Source organism: Glandiceps talaboti, chromosome 2, assembly GCF_964340395.1.
Source record: "Glandiceps talaboti chromosome 2, keGlaTala1.1, whole genome shotgun sequence".
Classification (NCBI taxonomy): Eukaryota; Metazoa; Hemichordata; class Enteropneusta; family Spengelidae; genus Glandiceps; species Glandiceps talaboti.
The window spans coordinates 13,896,445-13,919,446 of record NC_135550.1 but is presented as its reverse complement, the minus strand read 5'-3'; the positions used below and the strand labels follow the sequence as shown (position 1 = coordinate 13,919,446).

The 23,002-nt window shown below is 34.7% G+C and overlaps 1 protein-coding gene across 5 annotated transcripts in view; it reads left to right on the top strand.

The window, feature by feature from the left end:
* The window catches only part of LOC144449936 (fasciculation and elongation protein zeta-2-like), a 46,391-nt gene that overhangs the window by 12,152 nt on the left and 11,237 nt on the right, over window positions 1–23,002 (top strand). For all 5 annotated transcript variants that reach the window (XM_078140516.1, XM_078140506.1, XM_078140498.1 and 2 more), the window contains exon 2: window positions 22,011–22,119. In XM_078140516.1, the coding sequence (XP_077996642.1) occupies window positions 22,011–22,119 (109 nt within the window). The remainder of the gene's footprint in view (window positions 1–22,010; window positions 22,120–23,002) is intronic.

Below are 23,002 nucleotides of genomic sequence, written 5' to 3'. Positions count from 1 at the left end.
AATATTAATATCTCAAAGACAGATGTTCATGTACAGTACAGTTAAAAAAAAAAAAAAAAAACGTTTTGCGCTGTCGTGTCTTAAACTTAAAGATGTTGAAAGTGTATCTTGGGAATATTATCGATGGATATTTAAAAAAATACAATTTGTTTTACTGCTCACTTAGGAATACTTTCAGTCATATACCTTTCTTGGAAAAATGTAATAAAAGTACATCTTAAGCAGTAAGTGAATACAACAACAGTTGAACAGATAGAAAATTAAAAATTTAAAAATGTAAGTGTGTTTTATCAATTATTCAAGAAAAATATTACAATTATTTCTAGTGCACTTATTGCCTTTTGGGAAAAATATTCACGCTGAAAACCAAAATGTGAAAATAAATGAATAAATAAATAAATAAATAGATAAATATAATAATAGATAAATCCCATGCTATCTGTTACACTGGATGTATAAAGTGGATTTTTAAAATTCATTAGTTTTGTTATGCAGAACTTATTGATATATTCAATGAATACATTTTATAGCCGTTATTTTGAACACAGTCGACACAGATATGATGAGAATTTAGTTTCTCTTCTTGTTCAATAATTTACAGTTAAATAGCAGTATGAAAGTGCTTGATGACTGCAAGGTAGATATGACGTCAGAACTTACTGAAAAAATAATTCTAAACAATAAATAACATGTACCTGGCTTGTTTTCAATTACGTTTTGCTTTTAGTAGCTTTGACTGGGCATATAGTAAAATACTCTTACGAGCTTATAGTCCTAATTATGGTTGTTAAGCCATCGCAACAGAATTTATAGCACAATGCCAAGATAAAATACAGACAGTTACATAGAGGTAGAGATAAATGGAGGAGTTTAAACTTCACTCATGCATTAGATCAGATTCCATATCTTGATTTACAGAATGTAGGTTTTGATTTTTTTTAATGTTCAACATGATGCACATCATCCAAGTAGTAAAACTGCAAAGACTTCTTCAAGACTTTCCTTTTCACCTGTAAAATAGTAAATTATCTATAGATATGCAAATTGTTCCTTAAGGCATAATTACCTGTAGACAAAGATAGTTACCTGGGTACATGTATACACACAATGATATTGTACACTGATAATTAGGAGTCGCCATTCAAGAGCTGTAAGACTTTTTCATAATTTTTCTTGTTCAGAACTAAATTATCAATATATATGTACAGAGTAGGTACTTGTAAATGCAATTTGACCTATAGATAACAAGTTATACAAAGATAATATTTACAGGTAATGTAGAGTTGTTCAGTTTTCTTTGTCACCTGTAAAAACCGCAAATTTAAGTTGTTTGTTGATTACCGGTACCTGCAGACAGAGAAGAAAGTTCTTGTCCACTGTGACATACCGTATTAGAGTTAATGTAAATGCATGATATTGAAGCCTTCCTGCAGTCCTACTGAGAAAGGAAAGTATATACCTGCAGGCAATTTGAAATGAACTTACAAAGGTCAGATGAAGATCTACTGGGAATCTGTCAAGTAGTGATGACAGATCGAAGACTCTACACTTCAATCAAGAATCATGATTCAAACAGGGCTAGCATTCTTAGTTATTCCTTTAGAGATGAGAGGCCCTGCTAGGGACTTTGCATATTTACACATCATTGCCATGACTGCAAGACAGGCATACATACACACACACAGTGTAATCATCAAACCATTCCATTAGTGTGTGTACATGTAGACATTTAGCCAATGGCATACATGAAATTAATTTCAGAGTATACAGTTTGCCAAATGTTTACATATCATATAACTGTCATTCACTGTATACAGGCGTACAGTATTGTATTTCTCAGTGTTTGACTAATGGTGGTAGGTATGTTTGGTAAAGTAATAATGATTGGAAATGACCCAAAGTATAACTTACAGTGTAAATTGTGAATAATTTAAATGCTACCGACACATGTGTATGATTTAATTTTGATAAGGAAGACTTTGGAAGTAGAATTATTTGATGAAAGAAAGAAACAACACGGTGTGAGTATGAGTACAGTGTGGGCAGGAAGCAAGATAATACGTAATTGTCACCAAGGAAGGTTTGATATATTGTGATGAGTCAGATATGAGTGTACAGTGTTGTATTTGTACAGCGGCAGCATGTATTGATTGACAGCACGAATATCATTAAATGTAGATGGTGATTATCGCATCTAATGAGTTTCATACCCTAAGATGGCATGTTGTGTATTATGTTTTTATGCTACATTAGCAAATGGAAATTAAACTTGTCATGGTGTTGGTTTGCTTGTCAGATGACAAACATGTTACATTGACATGTTATCACATGTAAAGATACAGTACAGAGAAAAATATTCCGAGGCTGTAGCTGATAGATTTAGGTCAGGTTTGACAAATTATAAATAGACCGGTGGCAGCAGGAAAGACTGTTACAATCGCGAAAATTATGAAGTCATGCGAGAAACAGTGGTTGCAGAAACTTACATCAACTTAAAAAGACAACATAAAACTGTTCTTCCATTCTGTAATGGCTGTACATGTGATGGAATAAAACCAATAACACAGAGACCATATAGAAAACAACAGAAAACATAACTACCTGAACTAGACACTCACACATGAAAATAAAAATAAATTAAAAAAAAAAATCTACCTACACCACATATTCTTATATATAATGTGCTTCTTTTAAATACAGGACTTAGAAGGAATGTTGGGAAATATTTCAGTTTCATTTATTTTAGAAGCGATATGAATGTTGTCCTGGTAAACGTATTTTCGGAGAGATTTGTGCTTTAACAGAGAAAAAGACTACTGTGAATTTATTATATATTGTACCATACTAGATATCATAATAATAGTAGTCCACAGATGTCATCAACTTATTATCAAATTATTTAGTTTGTCTTGTATCAAGGAAAAACTTTTATGTCAAGATGTTGTATGATAAGTACTGGTAAAGACTTTAAAAAATTATTCCCGGTGATCCCCTTTACATGTATGTAGCATGAAAATGAAAGTTAAAAGTAAATCGATGTACATTGTATGCGTGCTGGCCAGTTTCAGGATTTCATATATTAGCCATTTCCTGTTTAATATTGACATGATTTAGGGAGACCATTTGAGTCTAGCAGAAGGAGTTACTGCATGACTTCACTGTGGCCCTATTTCAGGCAATTTAGTAGAATTTAGCAAGACAGGTGATGTAATACTTGAGTGGAGCATTCCTTATTAATGGATCAGGTTAGGAAATCCTTATAGATTTGTGTACTACTTAGCTAGCTGATGATACACGTCAGTCCTGTCCGGTAAAAATCATAAAGAATTATAGTAACAAGCAAGGTGCAGTTACACAATGATCCAGGGATGTAAAAGTATGCTTCGCAATTTAAAATGTCAAGGGATAGTCCTCACATTTATAAGGAAAATGATTTCTGCTCTTTGAGTCCCTTCTGCAGGAAAGTACTTTTCCATAGTCATCATAACATTAAAGGTTGATGTGGATCTTGTACAAAGTACAGTGTGACACTTGAAACGTTAATGTTTTCTGTATTGATTGTGACTGCTGGATGCTATTGAAGACACAAAGTGACTAATATAATCTAATGAAAGGTGCAGTTAAAAAGTGTCACCAAATACTTAGGGTGTCAACCTGCATTTTGACACACCACGGCATAGAACACTATTGCTTGTTGGTGGACGATGTCCTTCCAAGTCTGATAACATCCCATAGACAGGCTAAAGATAGATTTAATGTACGTGATGTAGATACTGTACATGTATATACATGTACATATGCATATGTACATACACACACATATACCGTCATATGTATGCATATTACACTCATGCACATACACATATTTATACATACATGTATGTATGTACATACAAACTGACAGACAGATGTATGTATGTATGTATGTACTTGTATATACAAAATGTACGTACGTACGTACATACGTACGTACGTACGTACGTACATACATGTATGTATGTACATATACATACACACACACACACACACACACACACACACACACACATACATACATACACACTTCATTTGAAGCATTCAGCAGTCACAGAGATTAAATCTGTATTCTCTGGTCCCAACAAACTGATTCTTCAGAAGTTAGATGTAATCAAACTTTTAGGAGAGTATAGTATCCAGGGAGATACATGTACAAGTCTGTGAGCAGATGTCTGATGTTGCCTGTGTATAAGACATAATGGGTTTGTTTTAATCTTTATCTGGTATTATAGTTCACAAAGTGATTTTGTAGAACTGCTGGCAATATTAGGGTTTGTTAATTATATCTATTTCTGTTTTGTTGTGATACTCTTTGTATATAAAAGTTGTTTGATAGTGATACTGTGATAAAATCATTTTCCATCACTCTGTAAAGATAATGAATTTATCTGCCCCATCCTTATCCCAAAACATGTACAGATAAAACAATTGCCTTTTCCAGAAACTCCTACCACATAACCTGACAGAAAATAAGATTGCGGAATGAAGAATAGAGATAAATTTTATCACTTAACAAATTCGTAATATGGTATACATCATATTGAATAGGTTTTTTCAGTAGTGTGTAGGAAGTAAATGCAGCAAAAGGCATGTAAGTTTTAGATAAATGGCATGCCTATACATGTAGATGTGTAGATAGAAACAGGATTTCCAGTTTTACAAAAAGGTTTCCTGTTCAATATTCCAGTTGTAGCTAGAAAGTTTCCTGTTCTATACATTGTATTCCAGTTTACAATGTTGACTTGCATAAAGATTCTTGTCATGAATAGTGTATAATAGATAATGGATAGCTGGTGTATCACAGGAAGTATGTAGACAGGTAAAATCTCCTAATCCTAGGAATTCGTGATATTTTATAATTGTAAAGTATGACAAATGGAGACCTTTTGAGTGATAAGCATACGTGATGGGAACTATAGACAGATATTTTGCAAAGAAGGATTATTTTTGTCAACCTAAAAGTCAGATTTGTAATTCAAATTGTAAGAATTTTTTACTCTCCTTGGGGTTGAGATATAGCTTACTTGATGCAAATACAACGATTCATCAACTCTGTCGGCAGTATACGGTATAGATACAGTACATATGCACGTACAGTAATTTCCCTTTGGACGAGATGAAGTTTTCAGTCTTTAGTGTGGATGTATCTGTATCTAGTGTCGTACATTTCCCAATGGAAATGCGGATCCCTATACTTGACACCTGACTATTTATTATAGTTATAAGAAGGTTAGCCTATGATAAAGAAGTATTATTTTGCCTCCCAGAGGAATTTTTGAGAGCTTCCAATGCAATCATAATGCATTCAGAAGTAGTTTTTTGATGTCTTCAGTGATCAAATCTGTAATATACGGAATTATTTAAGGGTACGAGACAAGTCAGGAAGTGTTTAGATAAGTTTCAGTATTAAATGGGCTAAGATTTGAAAAATGCATATTTATCAACTTACAGTACATGTATATCTGCGTAAGCATGACCACACCCATGACAAAAAACTTTAACATAAACTGAATGTGCTTTCTGTCAAACAAAATGAATTTGAAGAGCTGAAAAGCACTGTGAATCAGATATCAAATCCTTAGCAACCATAACTACACTCATAGCAACTAAAAGAAAGGCTTCTTGGAAGTAAACAGATGGATACAACCAAGACAGCTGATACTCCTTAAGATGTCAAAACATTGCCCCTATGAAGGTGTCTGCGCTGTATGTAGTTACAATATGTTGAAATGATTTGTTTCATTTTGTCAAAATGTAGCAAGAATTTGTGATCTATCGATCTTAAAGTGTCAAATGTACTATTTGTTTTTGGTTTCTGCATGGTTGTATTAAACAGAGCTAGTGAATATTAACATGAAATGAGCAGTAATTCATCAACCATTCAATTCATAATCAGTTTCCTTTATAGCCAAGTACAATGCATACATGATGTTCTTAAATTTGCAATATATGATATCAATCATTGTCGTTCATCTCATTTGGATTGAAGTATTTGCATACATGGGATAATGAAGGAAAAAAGTCACAAATGGCACATACAAGTAGATATCTCTCGGTTGCCAAGGAATACACATGAAGTACTGAGAAGACTTACTGGTAATTTATTACTTGCGACACTTACATGGTTTCCTGTCAGCTAAAAGGATTTCAGTATATATGCACATTGTCATGATTCTGTGTTTACACTGAAAAAATTCTGTTCACCTATGTTCATATACTCTGATAAATGATATGACAGAACCCCATGACACGTGAGTACAAGTGTGATGTACTCAGGGTATTTGCATGAGTGCTTGCAGTGTTCTCTGTGCCTGTACTTTCATGAGCATAGCGAGTGCAAGCACGAATGCAAATACCCCTGCGTACCCACACTGGAATTCATTTGGCATGGGGTTCTGTTATTATTATATGTTTATCTCGGATCTGAAACAGCAAATTTCCACAAAAATCATATAGCATGATCACGTGATTTCTTGTGTAGTGAAGGATTGCGTCTTCATTTGCATATCATTTGCATGCAGGTATGCAATAATAATTTCGGTATTGCACTGCAGTTAACATATATGTACCACTAGTATGTGTGTGCACCAGTGCAAGTACCGGTAATCTCTGGCACGTACATTGTATGTAGAAATATACATGATGTATATCAAGAATGGTCTATTTACATTTCAGTATCCAACAAGTTTACTATTTGTAATAATTAAAATATATACATCATGTACAAAATGAAATAAAATAGAGTCATTTGACTTTCCTTCCAAACGTCTTGAAAAAGCCCACTCAGGTCACGAGGTGTTAAATTATTTGAAGATTCAAGTCATTTTTGAACTTGTTAACTACTTAACTTTGTAAACTTACATTGTATGATTAACCGACATGGCGCTAATTGTAAAACTTCAACTAGTACTTGTAGTATATTTTAAAAAGTGTAAAGAAGGCTTTGCAATTAAAGCAGTTGCTGCTCTTTTTCCCTTTGAAACAAAGTAACGTAACAACAGGGATAGATTTATTATGAAGTTCAGTTTTTGATTAGCTGGCAGCATTATAGCAATGATGAAGTAGACTTTAACAGTTAGTTGTCACCTGGGGGAAGATATGAAGGAAAAATTTACAAAGTTCTGTCACCTGGGGGAACATGTGAAAGAAAAATTTGCAAAGTTGAATGGAAATAGAGATGCCCCACTCACTACTTACCATTGTGTTAATGAATTAAACCACTTACTTACATACTTAGTAACTTACTAAGGAAGCTGACTACAAAGTCAGCAAGATTGAATTCCAAAAATATTGCAATCTTGGCATTATTCAACACACCTGATTTGATTCATCTCCATTAAGGTAAAGAATAAATACTGAGTGATATCGGTGACTGGATTTTGAAGTTGATTAATAAGTCTTACGATAATGTGATTGATACGATAAATACAAGAAAGGGCAATCCAGTTATTAAGACAGACAGTGAGAGTCAAACAACACAAACAGATCCATTAGTGCTATATTTAGCTGGCAAATGTGTCTTCTTTGTAATGTCTTGATTCTGTTAGTATAAAAGATCCCTTTACAGTCAGCATCCAAATTGTTTTTTATGCAAGATAAATGACTTAATGGTTAGGACTGGTTTATAGGTAGAGAGACTTCTAGCTTTGATTTGTATTTGTTTGCCTATCAGTATGTCATTGGGGTGGATCCATTTGCTCAGAATTCTATTTACATAGTAGACATTAGGAATGTTTTGGCTGATGTCCAAGTGATGTCGTTAAATTGTATATACCTTAATTGTATCTGCAGTATAGAGTTTGTTGGAGAGAAAGTTGAAGTGTGTTGTATCAATCTGATTAAAATCCGATGTATTATAATTTGTACACTTCACGATTTCTTTTTTGCTGTTACGTTTACTGTCATTTGTTCTTTTGTGAGCACTTGTTACATACCTCTGACACAACACCATAAGCGTTCCCATACCAAATCTCGTACTTACTTACGTAGCCAATCAGAATCTGTCTTAAAATATATACACTCAGTGTTCGAAATTGAAAGAACGAGAACCACCAAACAATAACGATAACATCATTGTCTTCTCTCAGTGTTCGTTCTCTTTTTGAACAGAGCGCTCTGAAGTACTGTACCCATATGTTTCGGCACACTGCGCATTCTCATTTGTTGAGTGAATTCACTCAGTGCCGAGATTTGGTACGGGAACGCCTATGGTGTTGTGTAAGATGCAGGTAAGAGCGCTCACAAAAAGAGCAAAGGACAGTAAACATAAATGCCAAAAAGAAATCGAGAAATATACAATACATCGGATTTTAATCTGATTTGGGTTTTGTACATGTACAATGATACAGATGATATTCTATAATATACATGACTACAGTGATACATATGATATTCTAATCTAAGTTTAACATTTGTATACATGTATTGTTTGTTTTCACAAAATATACAGAAATTCAGCAAACTGTCTTTGGTTTCATTTTACTTAAACAATTTATACTCATTGTGTTCAATCAGTGTGAAACTTTGTACATGCAGACTTACTATATGTGAATGTGTCGTAATTATGTAAATTTGCTTACAGCCATTCTTTTCCACAGTTACCATGATGAATTTGGCACTGTCTTCCTGAACCTTTCATTTTTAGACTGCATTTTTTCAGCCCCTTCATTTTGTACATACATGTACATTTATTCTTTTATTGATTAATGGTATCATCCTGACCTTTAAATGTACTAATGTTTTTTTTATCCATTTGTGTTGTCATATAGTAAATATTCATCAATAATTTCCCATTGGCAACAATCCTTATTATGTTGTGTCTTGTATTATGTTGTGATATATTATGTTGTATGTGATGTATTATGTTGTGTTGTGTCATGTCATGTTGTGTTGTGTTGTGTTGTGTTGTGTTGTGTTGTGTTGTGATGTATATGTATTATCTTGTAATTTTATAATGTGATGTATTGTGTTGTGTTATTATCTTGTCTTGTATTATATTGTGTTGTGTCGTGTCATGTGATGTGATGCCATGGATATTATGTTATGTCTATATATTATGCTGTATTGTACTGTGATGTACTATGGTGTGTTGTGTTGTATTGTGTGATATTCCAATGACTGATCAAAGTGTGATGAAATACAAGCATTAACCTCATAGGTTAGTAAGTACAAGGTCATGATACATGTACATGTACTGACAACATGTAACAACTGTTACTCTTAAATTTGAATTTACTGTGTCTGCATTATTCATAGTATTACTAGTAGACTGGGCGTCTTGGGAATTTTCTTAGCAATTCCCTAATTGTCATGAAATACACAGTTGCATCATACTTTGCATTCACCACATACATGCTTCACTTACTTGCCATTCTGAGGGGAAACAAACATTAACCCAAATTATTGATGTCTGTACAGAGATAATTCAAATATTTCGACAGATATATTATTTTCATGTGAAACATTAGGTAATTACATTTTTACTTGCTTATCATTGGTTGCTATGGTAGAAATACAATAAAGTCATCAGACCCTGTGATTCATAGAAGGTGACTCATTCATTCATTCATAACACCTTCATTGAACTGTCACGGTTTTCAGCATTAAAATTCAGAAACGTGTAAAGTCAGACCTTGCATGATAAAATCCATAGACAGAGGTTAAGAATTACAAATAATGTTTTAAACATAAGAACCATGTGGGCAGTCCTTCCACCATCTGACATAGAACCATGTGGGCAGTCCTTGTACTGTCTGACATAGAACCATGTGGGTAGCTATTGTTCCATATGACCATAGACCCTCCACCAGAGACCCATGTGGGCAGTTACTGTGTCATATGACATAGACCTATGTTGTGGGCAGTCATTATGCCATCTGACATAAAACCATGTGGGCAGTCATTGTTCCATCTGACATAGACCTATGTTGTGGGCAGTCATTATGCCATCTGACATAAAACCATGTGGGCAGTCATTGTTCCATCTGACCCATATCATATTACCCCTTGGGTAATATGATATCTACTAGTGCTCTAATGAAGCTGGACAGTCACATATTCTCAGGCACATATTCCTTCTGTAGTCAAGCAAATCACCAATATGACACCTGTGCTAGATGATTACTGCCCTAGAGAAAAAGAACATGGCTAGTGCCTCTATGGGTCACTAGACTAGCCTTTGACAAGTCCATGCCACATGGCATGATCTAGGCCAATCACTGAAAGCTGCATGAGAACACTGTTATAATGTTAGATATTGTAGTAGAATATGTGCAGATAACAACTACATACATGTACATATCGTACTGATGCTAAATTGGGAAAGTATTGGCATAAATAGTTCAGATAGGACGATAATGTTCAAAATAGAAAATTTGGAAACGAAAAATGCTTAAACGGTAATTTATGTATGTCAACTATAATCTTGCCAATGGAAAGAATGACACAATCTGTAAATAATTAAATACCCTTGATGAATTTATATTTATCCTGTTATGTGTATATGATTTATTAATTATTATTGCAAGGTAGGATAATCTTAACATTGATAAATGATAAGATTTATTCACTGGCTTTAAATAAAAGAACGAGATATGATCAAATGCCTGGGTATTTTATGTATGTGTATACATACACAATAATATATTGGTTAAATTTCAAATTAATATACTCAGTCTGTCATTTAAAAGTTAGAATGAAAGAGATTTTCTAGAAACTTTCAGACTTTGAACATTATGTTTTCTGTATAAGCTAAGAATATATATATGTCCTTGTACTTGTAGTGATTTTTTTACATAGAATTTCACAATATAGAGCATTTCAGTGAAGGGAAAAGTATCTTTGCTTGGCTTAGGGGGCCATCGTTTTTGCATATGTGGCACACTAAGGATTAATGTGATAAAGCTTGCCCGTAAATATGTCAAAATGTCATGGGTACAAATGTATGCGTAGGTATTCACGCAGTATAAAGTGCAGTCAAATTAAAGATATAAAAGCTATGATGCGGTAATTTGAATATGGCTGAATCATTCGATGGTCTAGATGAGTGTAAAAACAATGGCACAAACATAATACACACTGTGAACTACCTCGGGATTATACAAATTCATTATGTGTAGAATGATGTGTCAGTCATGTGATGGGGTGGACTACAGTGTGACATGTGGCAATCAGTCCATGCACAGGATAGAAATGGAGTGATGTATGTGTGTATCTCGATCAGCAACTATCAACATGTCACCTTCAGTGGATTGATACATAAACTGACAGCTGTCCCTTGTGTCTTGTGGCAGTTCTAGAATGACTTAATTCCCCTAAAAAGTAGATGGATAGTTAGTTGATTGCCTAAAATACTGACTATATTGTGTAGTCACTGCTGGAATCAGAATGTTTTCTTAGAATATTGTCATGTACACGTAAGTGCCTCGAGCACAGAACAAAAAAAAAAGCTATCAGATATCTGTTTCACAAAATGAACAGATGAAAGAAAAAGTGCCTATGCCAGGTTCTATTTAGTTACAAAAACAAAAAAGAAAAAGAAAAGGGGTACATGTAACCGAGTATACAAAACGTAGAAGTGAGAGTATAATTCTAAAATGCAGCACTTGAAAGTTTCCAGGCAAAGTGATCTGAAGGCGTGGCATGGCACGATTTGCACTTTTAAGAGTCCTAGTTTCTCGAATCTCATATTGTAGGATTACAGGGACCTACGTCAGAGTTAGTCTAGTCATAATGGCCTCTTGATTGATGGCACTACTCAAAACCATCCACAGATGACACAAAGCACAAGTGCTAAATAGGTGAACGTTAAAGGCAACGGCAGTTCTGACTGGGTTGTGGGTAAATTAGTCACCATCCAAATGTCAAAGATCTCTACTTGCTGTGTACCCAAAAGCATTGTTGAACAAGGAGAGATATGATGCATACATGTGTAGTGCAATCTTTGCATTATGCATGCTGTCACTACCATACATTATGTATATTCTGTTTTCTGAAAATACATCCATCAATACATTTGACATTGTGATGCTATCTGTCTCACAAAGCAGTTTCTGATGTATTTGTTGATTTGCACTACTATGAATTCCTTTCTTTGCATTTTCGTAAATCACAAAGCATAGGCTTACAGATGTTTCTACAATGTTGATAATTGTCAAATTTAGCAAGTGTACAGTGAATCTGCTTGACGAGCATGTGTACAGTGAATTTGCCTGACTGGCAAGTGTACAGTGAAGTTGCCTGACAAGTCTATTATTTTGGTAGAGCAATGATTGATTATTGATTGATGGTGACAGCATGTGCCTTTCTTGAACCAATTACAAAACGTTAATTCATAGCTGTATCCGTATCCAAATCTGTATATTGCCATTTTTGCTCATCAAACCACTGCTTTCTAATGCCAGCAAAATAAAAACAGAAATGATGTAGAAACAAAAACACACACATACGTGCACACACACATACGCACATACATACACACACACATACATACATACATACATACATACATACATACATACATACATACATACATACATAGATACATACATACATACATACATACATACATACATACATACATACATACATACATACATACATACATACATACATACATAGATACATACATACATACATACATACATACATACATACATACACCCACACACACACACACACACACATACACACACATACATACATACGTATACATACAAACAATACATACATGTACATACATATGTACATGTGTACGTACATGTATATACGTACACACATACATACACATACATACATACATACATACATACATACATACATACACCCACACACACACACACACATACACACACATACATACATACATACATACATACATACATACATACATACATACATACATACATACATACATACATACATACATACATACATACATACATACATACATACATACATACATACATACATACATACATACATACATACATACACTACTGTATGTGAATAGAGAAATTGAATTATTCATTATAGATTAATCAAAATATGAATCCCTGCATAGACCACGTTTGCTGTATATTTAAATCAATATTTTCGTGTGGTGTATTTCCAATCAGAATTTGTCAACATTTTCCAGACGGTCCATCTAAATCATCAAAGGTGACCTTCAAAATTGAATTGCATGAGTTAATAGACAATTGAGTATATAAGAGACATGTAGAGATACCGACCACATAGTCTCTGTCTGTTATTTCATTCAACATAGTACCAGAAGGACAAAATATGGAAGACTAATTTCAAAAAAAATATGCATACAAAAGGCTTTTGATGTTCATAATGAAAAGGAAGAATAATTTTCATGGTTTCTCACATTCATTTATTATTCAGTATTGATAGATATATTTTCTGTGAGTGATGAATTGGTAATTTGACCCTGTATACATGTAAAGCAGCTTTGTGAAGCCAAATATGAAAAGAATTAGTAATGATGTATAGACCAGCTGTACCTGATACAGCATTTTGTGTAATTTTGTGTGCTGTGACTGCTTGCCCAGGTATAAAGGTGGTAGCCTATACAGCATATCTGTAATTTGTATAAATTCTAGTTTAGAGAACTGACTCCAGCTGCTGTCGCCTGCCAAATCTTTTAATCTAAGTGGTGCCCGAAATCCTAAATACTGGTAGTTCGACATCAGATTCATCCAATATACATGCAGGCCAAAATGTCACTCATTTCATTTTCAGGAAAAGGCTTTTAACATTGTGAAACTTCAGTTTGATATTATGATCACTTAGCCTTATTGGTAGAATGAAAGCACAAACTACTCTGGGGTAATTTTTAGCATACTAGCATTTAATGTTATTTTTCAAAAAATGTCAAATTTGAACTGGCACTTTTATGGCAGTAATACATGATAAAAAATGAGTCAGCATCCTTTGAACTTTTAGTAATAAATTCATTGCGACAAGATTTAGTAAACCTGGACATGGAAATACATTTTGTATGTTTCTTTTTACTTAGGAATGAAATACAACGTATGTGGAAATCCATTGTGAGGTGAATAGAAATATGTCAACTTGTACTGTCTTGTTTGAGATAATCACTGTGTATAGTGTGGTTGATGTAGCAGTGATGTTTACAGCTATGTAACTGACATACTGTTGCTTGCACTGTAAATGTGTGTACTGGTATCACACCACATACCCAACATTATTATGTTGGCTATATACATGAACATACAAGTCATAATAAGCTAGCTGCCACTGGTACAACTAGTTCTACAGATAGATATGTAAATAGCTATATGACTGGTTGAACTAACACTGAGTATGTAACCAAATTGCCTCTGTCATTTAGCTACTTGTGGCATTATGTCTATCTTGACCAATTTTATGCATGTACAAAGTTTACATGTATGTGTCTGGTGTAGCTACATTATTGAATGTATTTAGGTGACAAAGCCCCAACAACATACGTGTAGGTATCTCATTATAATGTACATGTATGTGGTATGATCTTGGAATCTGTGTGACTTTAACATTATAGCTATCTCAGTATATGTTGTGATCTTGGAATCTATGAGACTTTAACATAGCTATCTCAGTATATGTAGTGTGATCTAGGTATCTACGTTGTATGATCTTGGAATCTATGAGACTTTAACATACAAGTAGGTATCTCAGTATATATTGTGATCTTGGAATCTATGAGACTTGAACATAGGTATCTCAGTATATGTAGTGTGATCTAGGTATCTACGTTGTATGATCTTGGAATCTATGAGACTTTAACATAGCTATCTCAGTATATGTAGTGTGATCTAGGTATCTACGTTGTATGATCTTGGAATCTATGAGACTTTAACATACAAGTAGGTATCTCAGTATATATTGTGTGATCTACGAATCTATGTTGTGTGATCTTGGAATCTATGAGATTTTAACACAGGTATCTCAGTATATATTGTGTTATTTAGGAATAGATGCGACGTTAACATAGCTATCTCAGTATATATTGTGTTATCTAGGAATAGATGCGACGTTAACATAGCTATCTCAGTATATATTGTGTTATCTAGGAATAGATGTGATGTTAACATAGCTATCTCAGTGTATATACTCTGTTATCTAGGAATAGATGCGACGTTAACATAGCTATCTCAGTATATACTCTGTTATCTACTGAAGAATGGATGTATGACTAGCATGGATATATATCTACATGTATGAATATCGTGTGAACTAGGAATGTATGTGGCTGGCATAGCAGCTATATACACATACTGTATTGTAGTAGCCGTCAGTATATCACATGTTGAGTGAGTCTAGGGAAGTATGCCTAGACATGGAAAGTGAATAGAATTTCCTGACTGCTGAGCAATCAAGCCACACCTTTTTTCAAACTATCTCATATTTATTCATGTTTTGAATTAGTTCTGAGAGAGAGAGAAATAATTACCTCCGGAATGCTGTTTTAATGAAGGCTAGACACTAAAAGAGCAACCCGAGTAAAATCTAATAAGAATACTGTCTTTGTATGAGAAACTCCTACTATCTATAATTGACATTTAATGTTGTTCGGTATCCTAGATGAAATTTTAATGTGATTAATTTTGTTCTGACGCAGTAGCCATATAACACACAAACCATAACTTACACTTTAAAGCTCATGTATTTTCAGGAACCAAAAGAAGGTCACGAAAATGTTGTGTATTCCATATGGATGTACATGTATGTATATAGCATGAATAATGATCTGTGCGTATGTCTGGTGACTTTGTGTAAAAAAAGCCTAGTTAGTTTTATTCTCTGTCTCTTTTTTGTGATGAGATTAATCATGAAATGACGCAATGATCACACAAAAATGTAATCCAATCTAGACGTTGACATAATGAAAAATCTTTTCGCAACATGCAGGTCTCGGTCTTTAAGTTACAGATTGACCTTAACTCGTCATTGATGTACATGTGTATTATATGCATAAAGGTACTACTTTCATATTACCTGTAGGAGGTCATAGGTCGCCCACTAGATTTTAATCTTGAGGGGCCCAGCTAAGGGTACACATAAACTAGCACACATAAGGGGGTGGTTGAGTAGAGTGAGAGACTGAAGAAAAAGCTTAGCTGTGTACCAATTAACTTATTTAAATGAAAAATAATGAAAATGGTTAGGAAGACTTCTTACAGGCACTTAGACATGGTTGAGGAAACAGTAAGCCTTGTTAGATGATAATGAGAACCATTAGAATATTGATATGAGGATCGAGATATGTAGGTGGGGATGCAGGTGGAGCAGTCTAATGTAGGTTGAAGTCTTAAATCAACTGATTGACAAGGGACGGATTGCATTGCCAGCAAAGACATTCTTTCTGTTGAATATTGATAATGAGGTAGAACAAATGAAGAATGTTCCCCATGTTCTAGTTTTATACTCAAACAAGGTAAAAGCATTGGGGAATGGAAAACATGATACTGACCTACAAAAATTGTATTGTGTTGTATGTCTGTAATTAAAACAGTTCAAGTCATGCATCTGAAATAAACCAAAGGATTAAAACATGTAAAATCTATTAATTAAGGAGATTGTGTGAATAAAAAAGAAACAGGTGGCCTAGTGTGTGCATATGTAATTTTAATTAGATTAAAAAATTGGGAAAAAAAGAAATATGCTTAGAATTCAATGCAGGCTTTGTAGTGTAATAAAGTGTGGCTGCAGATGAATTACAATTATACAGACTAGGGTAACTATTTGAATAAATGTAATTACTGATGGTCCTCAGGTGTACCAGGACATGACTTACAAATTCCACATCTGATGTGGTAATTTCAATGTCATATCAGGTTACTCTGCACATTTCATCTACCAGATATTCTGAGTTATAGGGTCGTATAATGATACAAGAGATGGAATAGGATATTGTAAATGACTTGTATGAGAGCATGGTCTTTCTTTAATTGTAAAAAGGATTCCAATCTGATTAAAATCTGATGTGGTAAAAGTGGCTAGATGTCTTTATTTACCTCTATTTCCATCATTTTGTGTTGTTAGTTTTGTTCCGGGTGATCACCGCCTTCCCACATCTAATCCTCTGTAATAGAAAATCTTGTTTGAAGCTTGCACTTTTGAGTAGCCAATCAGGATGAGCGTTATGTTGGCTACTACGCACTCTGGAGAAATTTAAAAAACAAAAACAAAAGTACACACGGAGGATTGTGTTGATAATGCCACATCAGTCTGTGGCAGTGCCATCTCTCTGAATGATTTTGAAAGGAGCATGGTGATTGGATGAAGAAACCTTTCAAGATCCATGAGATTCAAATGAGATTTTCTATTACACAGGGTCAGGTGTGGGAAGGCAACAATCACCCAAAACAAAACAAACGAGACACAAAACGATGGAAATAGAGGTAAATAAAGACATCTAGCGGCTCTCACCACATCAGATTTTAATCAGATTGAAGGGATTCATACTTGGGGCCTGCAAAATTACTCAGAAACACAATATACCAGTACAGAGTTTTCTGAAATGAGAAAATGATAAATTGACATGAAAGCTGTAGGATGACATTGACCTGAAGGTGAAACCTTGCGATTTACATGTATATTGTACATGATGATGATGATGATGATGATGATGATGATGATGATGATGATGATGATGATGATGATGATGATGATGATGATGATGATGATGATGAAAATGATTTCTAACAATCTCAAATAAACCAAAAGTATGAAAATAAGATTGTTTGTCATCACACGCAGATTTTACGTACAAAACTAAGACCTATTAAAAAGCGTGAAGTTGAGTTCACTCAATGTTGAAACCTTGAGAATGATAGAAATGTCAACTGTTAATGTTAGCCAAGGTCTTTGTTGTCAGTCAATGTTGACCTGAAGAAACCTTGGGAACTACTATGCCAATGATGATGTTAGAAATGCCTTGGCCTTTTGTATAATAACGTCTTGCAAATCTTTTAATGGGACAGGATAGTTTACTATAGAGAATTACAAGGTGATATTGTTGAAAAGCTAAGGTCAACTAGATAGGTGACTTTGACCTGAAGTTGAAACCTTGAGAAATTTATTTGATGATGATGATTATGATAGAGCTGTCTTGTAGTATTAACCTTGGACTTGTTATTAATGTGTCTGTAATATTTAAGAAGTTGACTGCAGGTCAAATAATCACAAGGTAATATTGTTTGAAAAGCTATAGGTCTGCTGGAAAGATGATGTGATGATAGAAATGGCTTGGTGGATGGCTTTTGGCTTATTAGTCGTGGTCTTATTAATTGGGTCTACAGTATCTAGGACTGCAGATTATTAAAATAATCACTAGGTCTGGGTCTATGTAATTGGGTCTACAATATCTAGGAAACTGACTGCAGATTATTAAAATAATCACAAGGGGATTTTGTTAAAAAGCTAGGTGTGCTAGAGATGTGACTTTGACCCGATGTTGAAACCTTGGGAATTATACCTGATAATAAAAATGCCTTTCAGACATTTAGATTTAATTTAAAAGAGCTAGGTGTGCTCTAGAAGTGACTTTGACCTGACATTATTTAAACCTTGTGACTTATAACTGATGATAGAAATGTCTTTCAGACATTCAGATTTGATTTAAAAAAAACCTAGGTCTTTTAGAGAAGTGACTTTGACCTGAAGTTGAAACCTCTGGGGAATTTTACCTGATGATAGAATAAGTCTTGTTTTGTGATGTTAACCTTAGTCTTGTTAACGTATGTCAAGCTACGCAAACAATAACGGTATATTTTGTACTTTGCAAATTGCCACTGATCACATTCTTCAAGTCATCTTCATACAAAGGGTAAAAACAGTCCACTGTAACAATTTAATCATCCCAATTCAAATTGACAATACTGATCACATTCTTCAATTCATCTTCATATGCAGGCCACTGTAACAACATACAAATGTAATCATCCCAATTCCCAAAAAATATCGTGTATGACAACAGCTACACAAAGATACATGAAGTGACTAATTGACAGCCTGTAGCCCTCAAGTAGACTACTACATTCATTGTATAACGTGCCAAACATTGCTGACTTGCAGCTGTATTGTTCTACGTGTAACAAATGTCAAATGTATTTCACCACTGGCAATATTAACAGTATCAATCAACAAATCCTTCGTGACAACCTTGAGTTACTATAAACACAATATATCTGTCAATAGTTCCCTAGTGTGAAAGCACAAAATTTTACACAATGTTGTCTTATTTTGTAACAAACTCTAGTTTTTATATCAAACCCTTGTTTTTAGTTAACATGTATATTGCAAATAAGATAGATATTTAAAGATATGAAAATTCATTATTTTCTAAGCAAATTTTGTGGCGTAATGAAATACCGTATTTCATGTAAATTTACAACTTCTCTGTCGACTTGAAGTAGAGTCGCCTTTAATATGTAGCCTGATGTGATAGTACTTCCACCTGTCCTAAAGATGATTCAGAATAAATCAAACCGAAATAGCACACAAATGAGCTTTAAACTGTATTTGTTGTATTTAAACTAGTCCAAGTCATATTTGTATTTTAGTATACTTCCGTGGTATTTGTCATGTTGGATGTTTGTGCAATATTAATGGAATCCTCCCGAGATGAGAGATAAGACAAGATAAGACAACAGTGTCAATACTCCCATGTCATCATCATGTCAAATTTTTATCAATTATCATCATTGTATGTTTGGAATGGAGATAGCGTTTTCTGTAGCCTCAAGTTTGTATTATACAAATGTACTCCCAGGAAAGACTAGCTGAGAGACTTGACTCTCTGACTTGACATACTGACAATATATCCCAGAGACCTGGCTATTTGACTTGGCGTACGGACAGTATATAGCGCAGAGACTGGGTTGTCTGACTCAGCATACTGGCTTGACAGTATAGCCGAGAGACTTGGCTATTTGACTTGACATAACTGATTGTATAGTGTAGAGACTTGGCTATCTAACTCAGCATACTGGCTTGACATTATAACTGAGAGACTTGGCTATTTGACTTGACATACTCGCTTGACAGTATAGCTCAGAGACTTGGCTATCTGACTTGACATACTGGCTTGACAGTATAGCCCAGAGACTTGGCTATCTGACTTGACATACTGGCTTGACAGTATAGCCCAGAGACTTGGCTATCTGACTTGACATACTGGCTTGACAGTATAGCCCAGAGACTTGGCTATCTGACTTGACATACTGGCTTGACAGTATAGCCCAGAGACTTGGCTATCTGACTTGACATCCTGGCTTGACAGTATAGCCCAGTGACTTGGCTATCTGACTTGACATACTGGTTTGACAGTATGGCCCAGAGACTTGGCTATCTGACTTGACATACTGGCTTGACAGTATAGCACAGAGACTTGACTATCTGACTTGACATACTGGCTTGACAGTATAGCCCAGAGACTTGGCTATCTGACTTGACATACTGGCTTGACAGTATAGCCCAGAGACTTGGCTATCTGACTTGACATACTGGCTTGACAGTATAGTCCACAGACTTGGCTATCTGACTTGACATACTGGCTTGACAGTATAGCCCAGAGACTTGGCTATCTGACTTGACATACTGGCTTGACAGTATAGCCCAGAGACTTGGCTATCTGACTTGACATACTGGCTTGACAGTATAGCCCAGAGACTTGGCTATCTGACTTGACATACTGGCTTGACAGTATAGCCCAGAGACTTGGCTATCTGACTTGACAGTATAGCCCAGAGACTTGGCTATCTGACTTGACATACTCGCTTGACAGTATAGCCCAGAGACTTGGCTATCTGACTTGACATCCTGGTTTGACAGTATAGCCCAGTGACTTGGCTATCTGACTTGACATACTGGCTTGACAGTATAACCCAGAGACTTGGCTATCTGACTTGACATCCTGGTTTGACAGTATAGCCCAGTGACTTGGCTATCTGACTCGACATACTGGTTTGACAGTATAGCCCAGAGTCCTGGCTATCTGACTCGACATACTGGTTTGACAGTATATCCCAGAGACTTGGCTATCTGACTTGACATACTGGTTTGACAGTATATCCCAGAGACTTGGCTATCTGACTTGACATACTGGTTTGACAGTATAGCCTAGAGACTTGGCTATCTGACTTGACATACTGGCTTGACAGTATATCCCAGAGACTTGGCTATCTGACTTGACATACTGGTTTGACAGTATAGCCCAGTGACTTGGCTATCTGACTTGACATACTGGTTTGACAGTATAGCCTAGAGACAGCTCTCTGACTCATTGGCTTGACAGTATAGCCGACATTTTCAAACCAGATAGCCAAGTCTCTGTGATAAGATGAGCCTTAAACTTAAAGAACAAGAATTTGAAAGCTATGAATTCCTAAAAAGATAACTATTGACTTACTTTGATATATAAATCTAAAGTAGACTTATTTGAGATAAAACATTGTAAAATAATCCTATAAAGTATGTAATGACGTACATGTACACAGCCACATATCTGACTGACAGTGACACAGGTACTTGTAAACTGTTAGTGAAATTTGAGAAGACAAAACTAATTTAATATCTGTATCTTTGTGTAGACTTTAACTAAATAGAACAGATAAAATATGTATGAAGCAGAGTCTGCCGAATATTAAATATCTTGTAATGGAATGATGGCATCTAATGTTTCATTTTATGAGAGTTAACAACCCCCATCCTCACCCAGACCTCACCTTCCCAACCCCACCCCAACTTTTCTTATTGTTACGCTGTACTCTGAGCTGCTTATCTTGTGTGTCAAGTTTCAAAGTATTTGTAGTATGCAGTATCTGCTTACAATTTTAAATTATAGTAAAACAAATCTCATTTTTGTCCAGTATGGGCTATGTATCAAAGTGTATAGTGTCGAGTGTATTTGTGTTCATCAATATAGTAGGTAACTTATATATATTTCTTCTCTATTATGTTCTCAGGGTATGGCGTAAAGTGACAGGAAAATTTGGCAGTCAGATGCCTGTTGATTGGAATCAGTCACATGCCAGGAAACTACAGATGCCTGTTCTTAACCTGAATGAGAAAAAGGTAATTTACCGCATCCATACTGTTTTTTGACTGCTGACTTATTAGTAATGGATGCTTGTCAGGATAATCTTAGCCATACTTTGGTCTACATGTATAATAATCTTAGCCATACTTTGGTCTAGAAATATTACTGTAGCTAATAATTTACATTCTCAAGATAACATATTCTGAAATTTTTGTGGAATTTTTACCCACAGCTGGTTTAGACTTGTTGTAAAGCATTAAACGTTTTAGAGTGCTGGTGATTTACACTAAAACACTGCCATGTACATGTAATGAATGAGATGAAATGAGATGAGATGAGATGAAACGAGACAAGGTGAGATGAGATGTGACATGACGTGACGTGACATGATGGTGTGGTGTGGTGTGGTGTGGTGAGGTGAGGTGAGGTGAGGTGAGGTGGTGTGATGAGATGAGATGAGATGAGAAAAAATTCTGAGTATATGTTTTGTTTATCACAATTTAGTAAATAGCAAGATTTCATTGTGCAGCAGACAAATTTGTGTTACTTTTAACTAAATACTGAATGTCCATAGTCCATGTGCATACAAGGAATTCAATTCTGACATGACAACGAAAAAAAAAATTGTTGCAAATTTTGACATTTTTCAATACATGTATTATGTAATCAAGTGCATTCTTATTAAGAGAGAACTAAACTCCCTATCCTGTATGATTATGTAAATTGAAAAAACGTTGATAGAAGATTAGAATCTGGCGTCATCTGCAATAGTTACAATCTACAAGCTGGGATTTCATGAAATAACAGTTGTCAATCTTTAACTGTGTTCAGAATAAGGAATATATACCTTGAAATCTAAATAACATATTTGTAAATAGCAAGGTTACATAACTATTAACATCAGTTAAAAATATATAT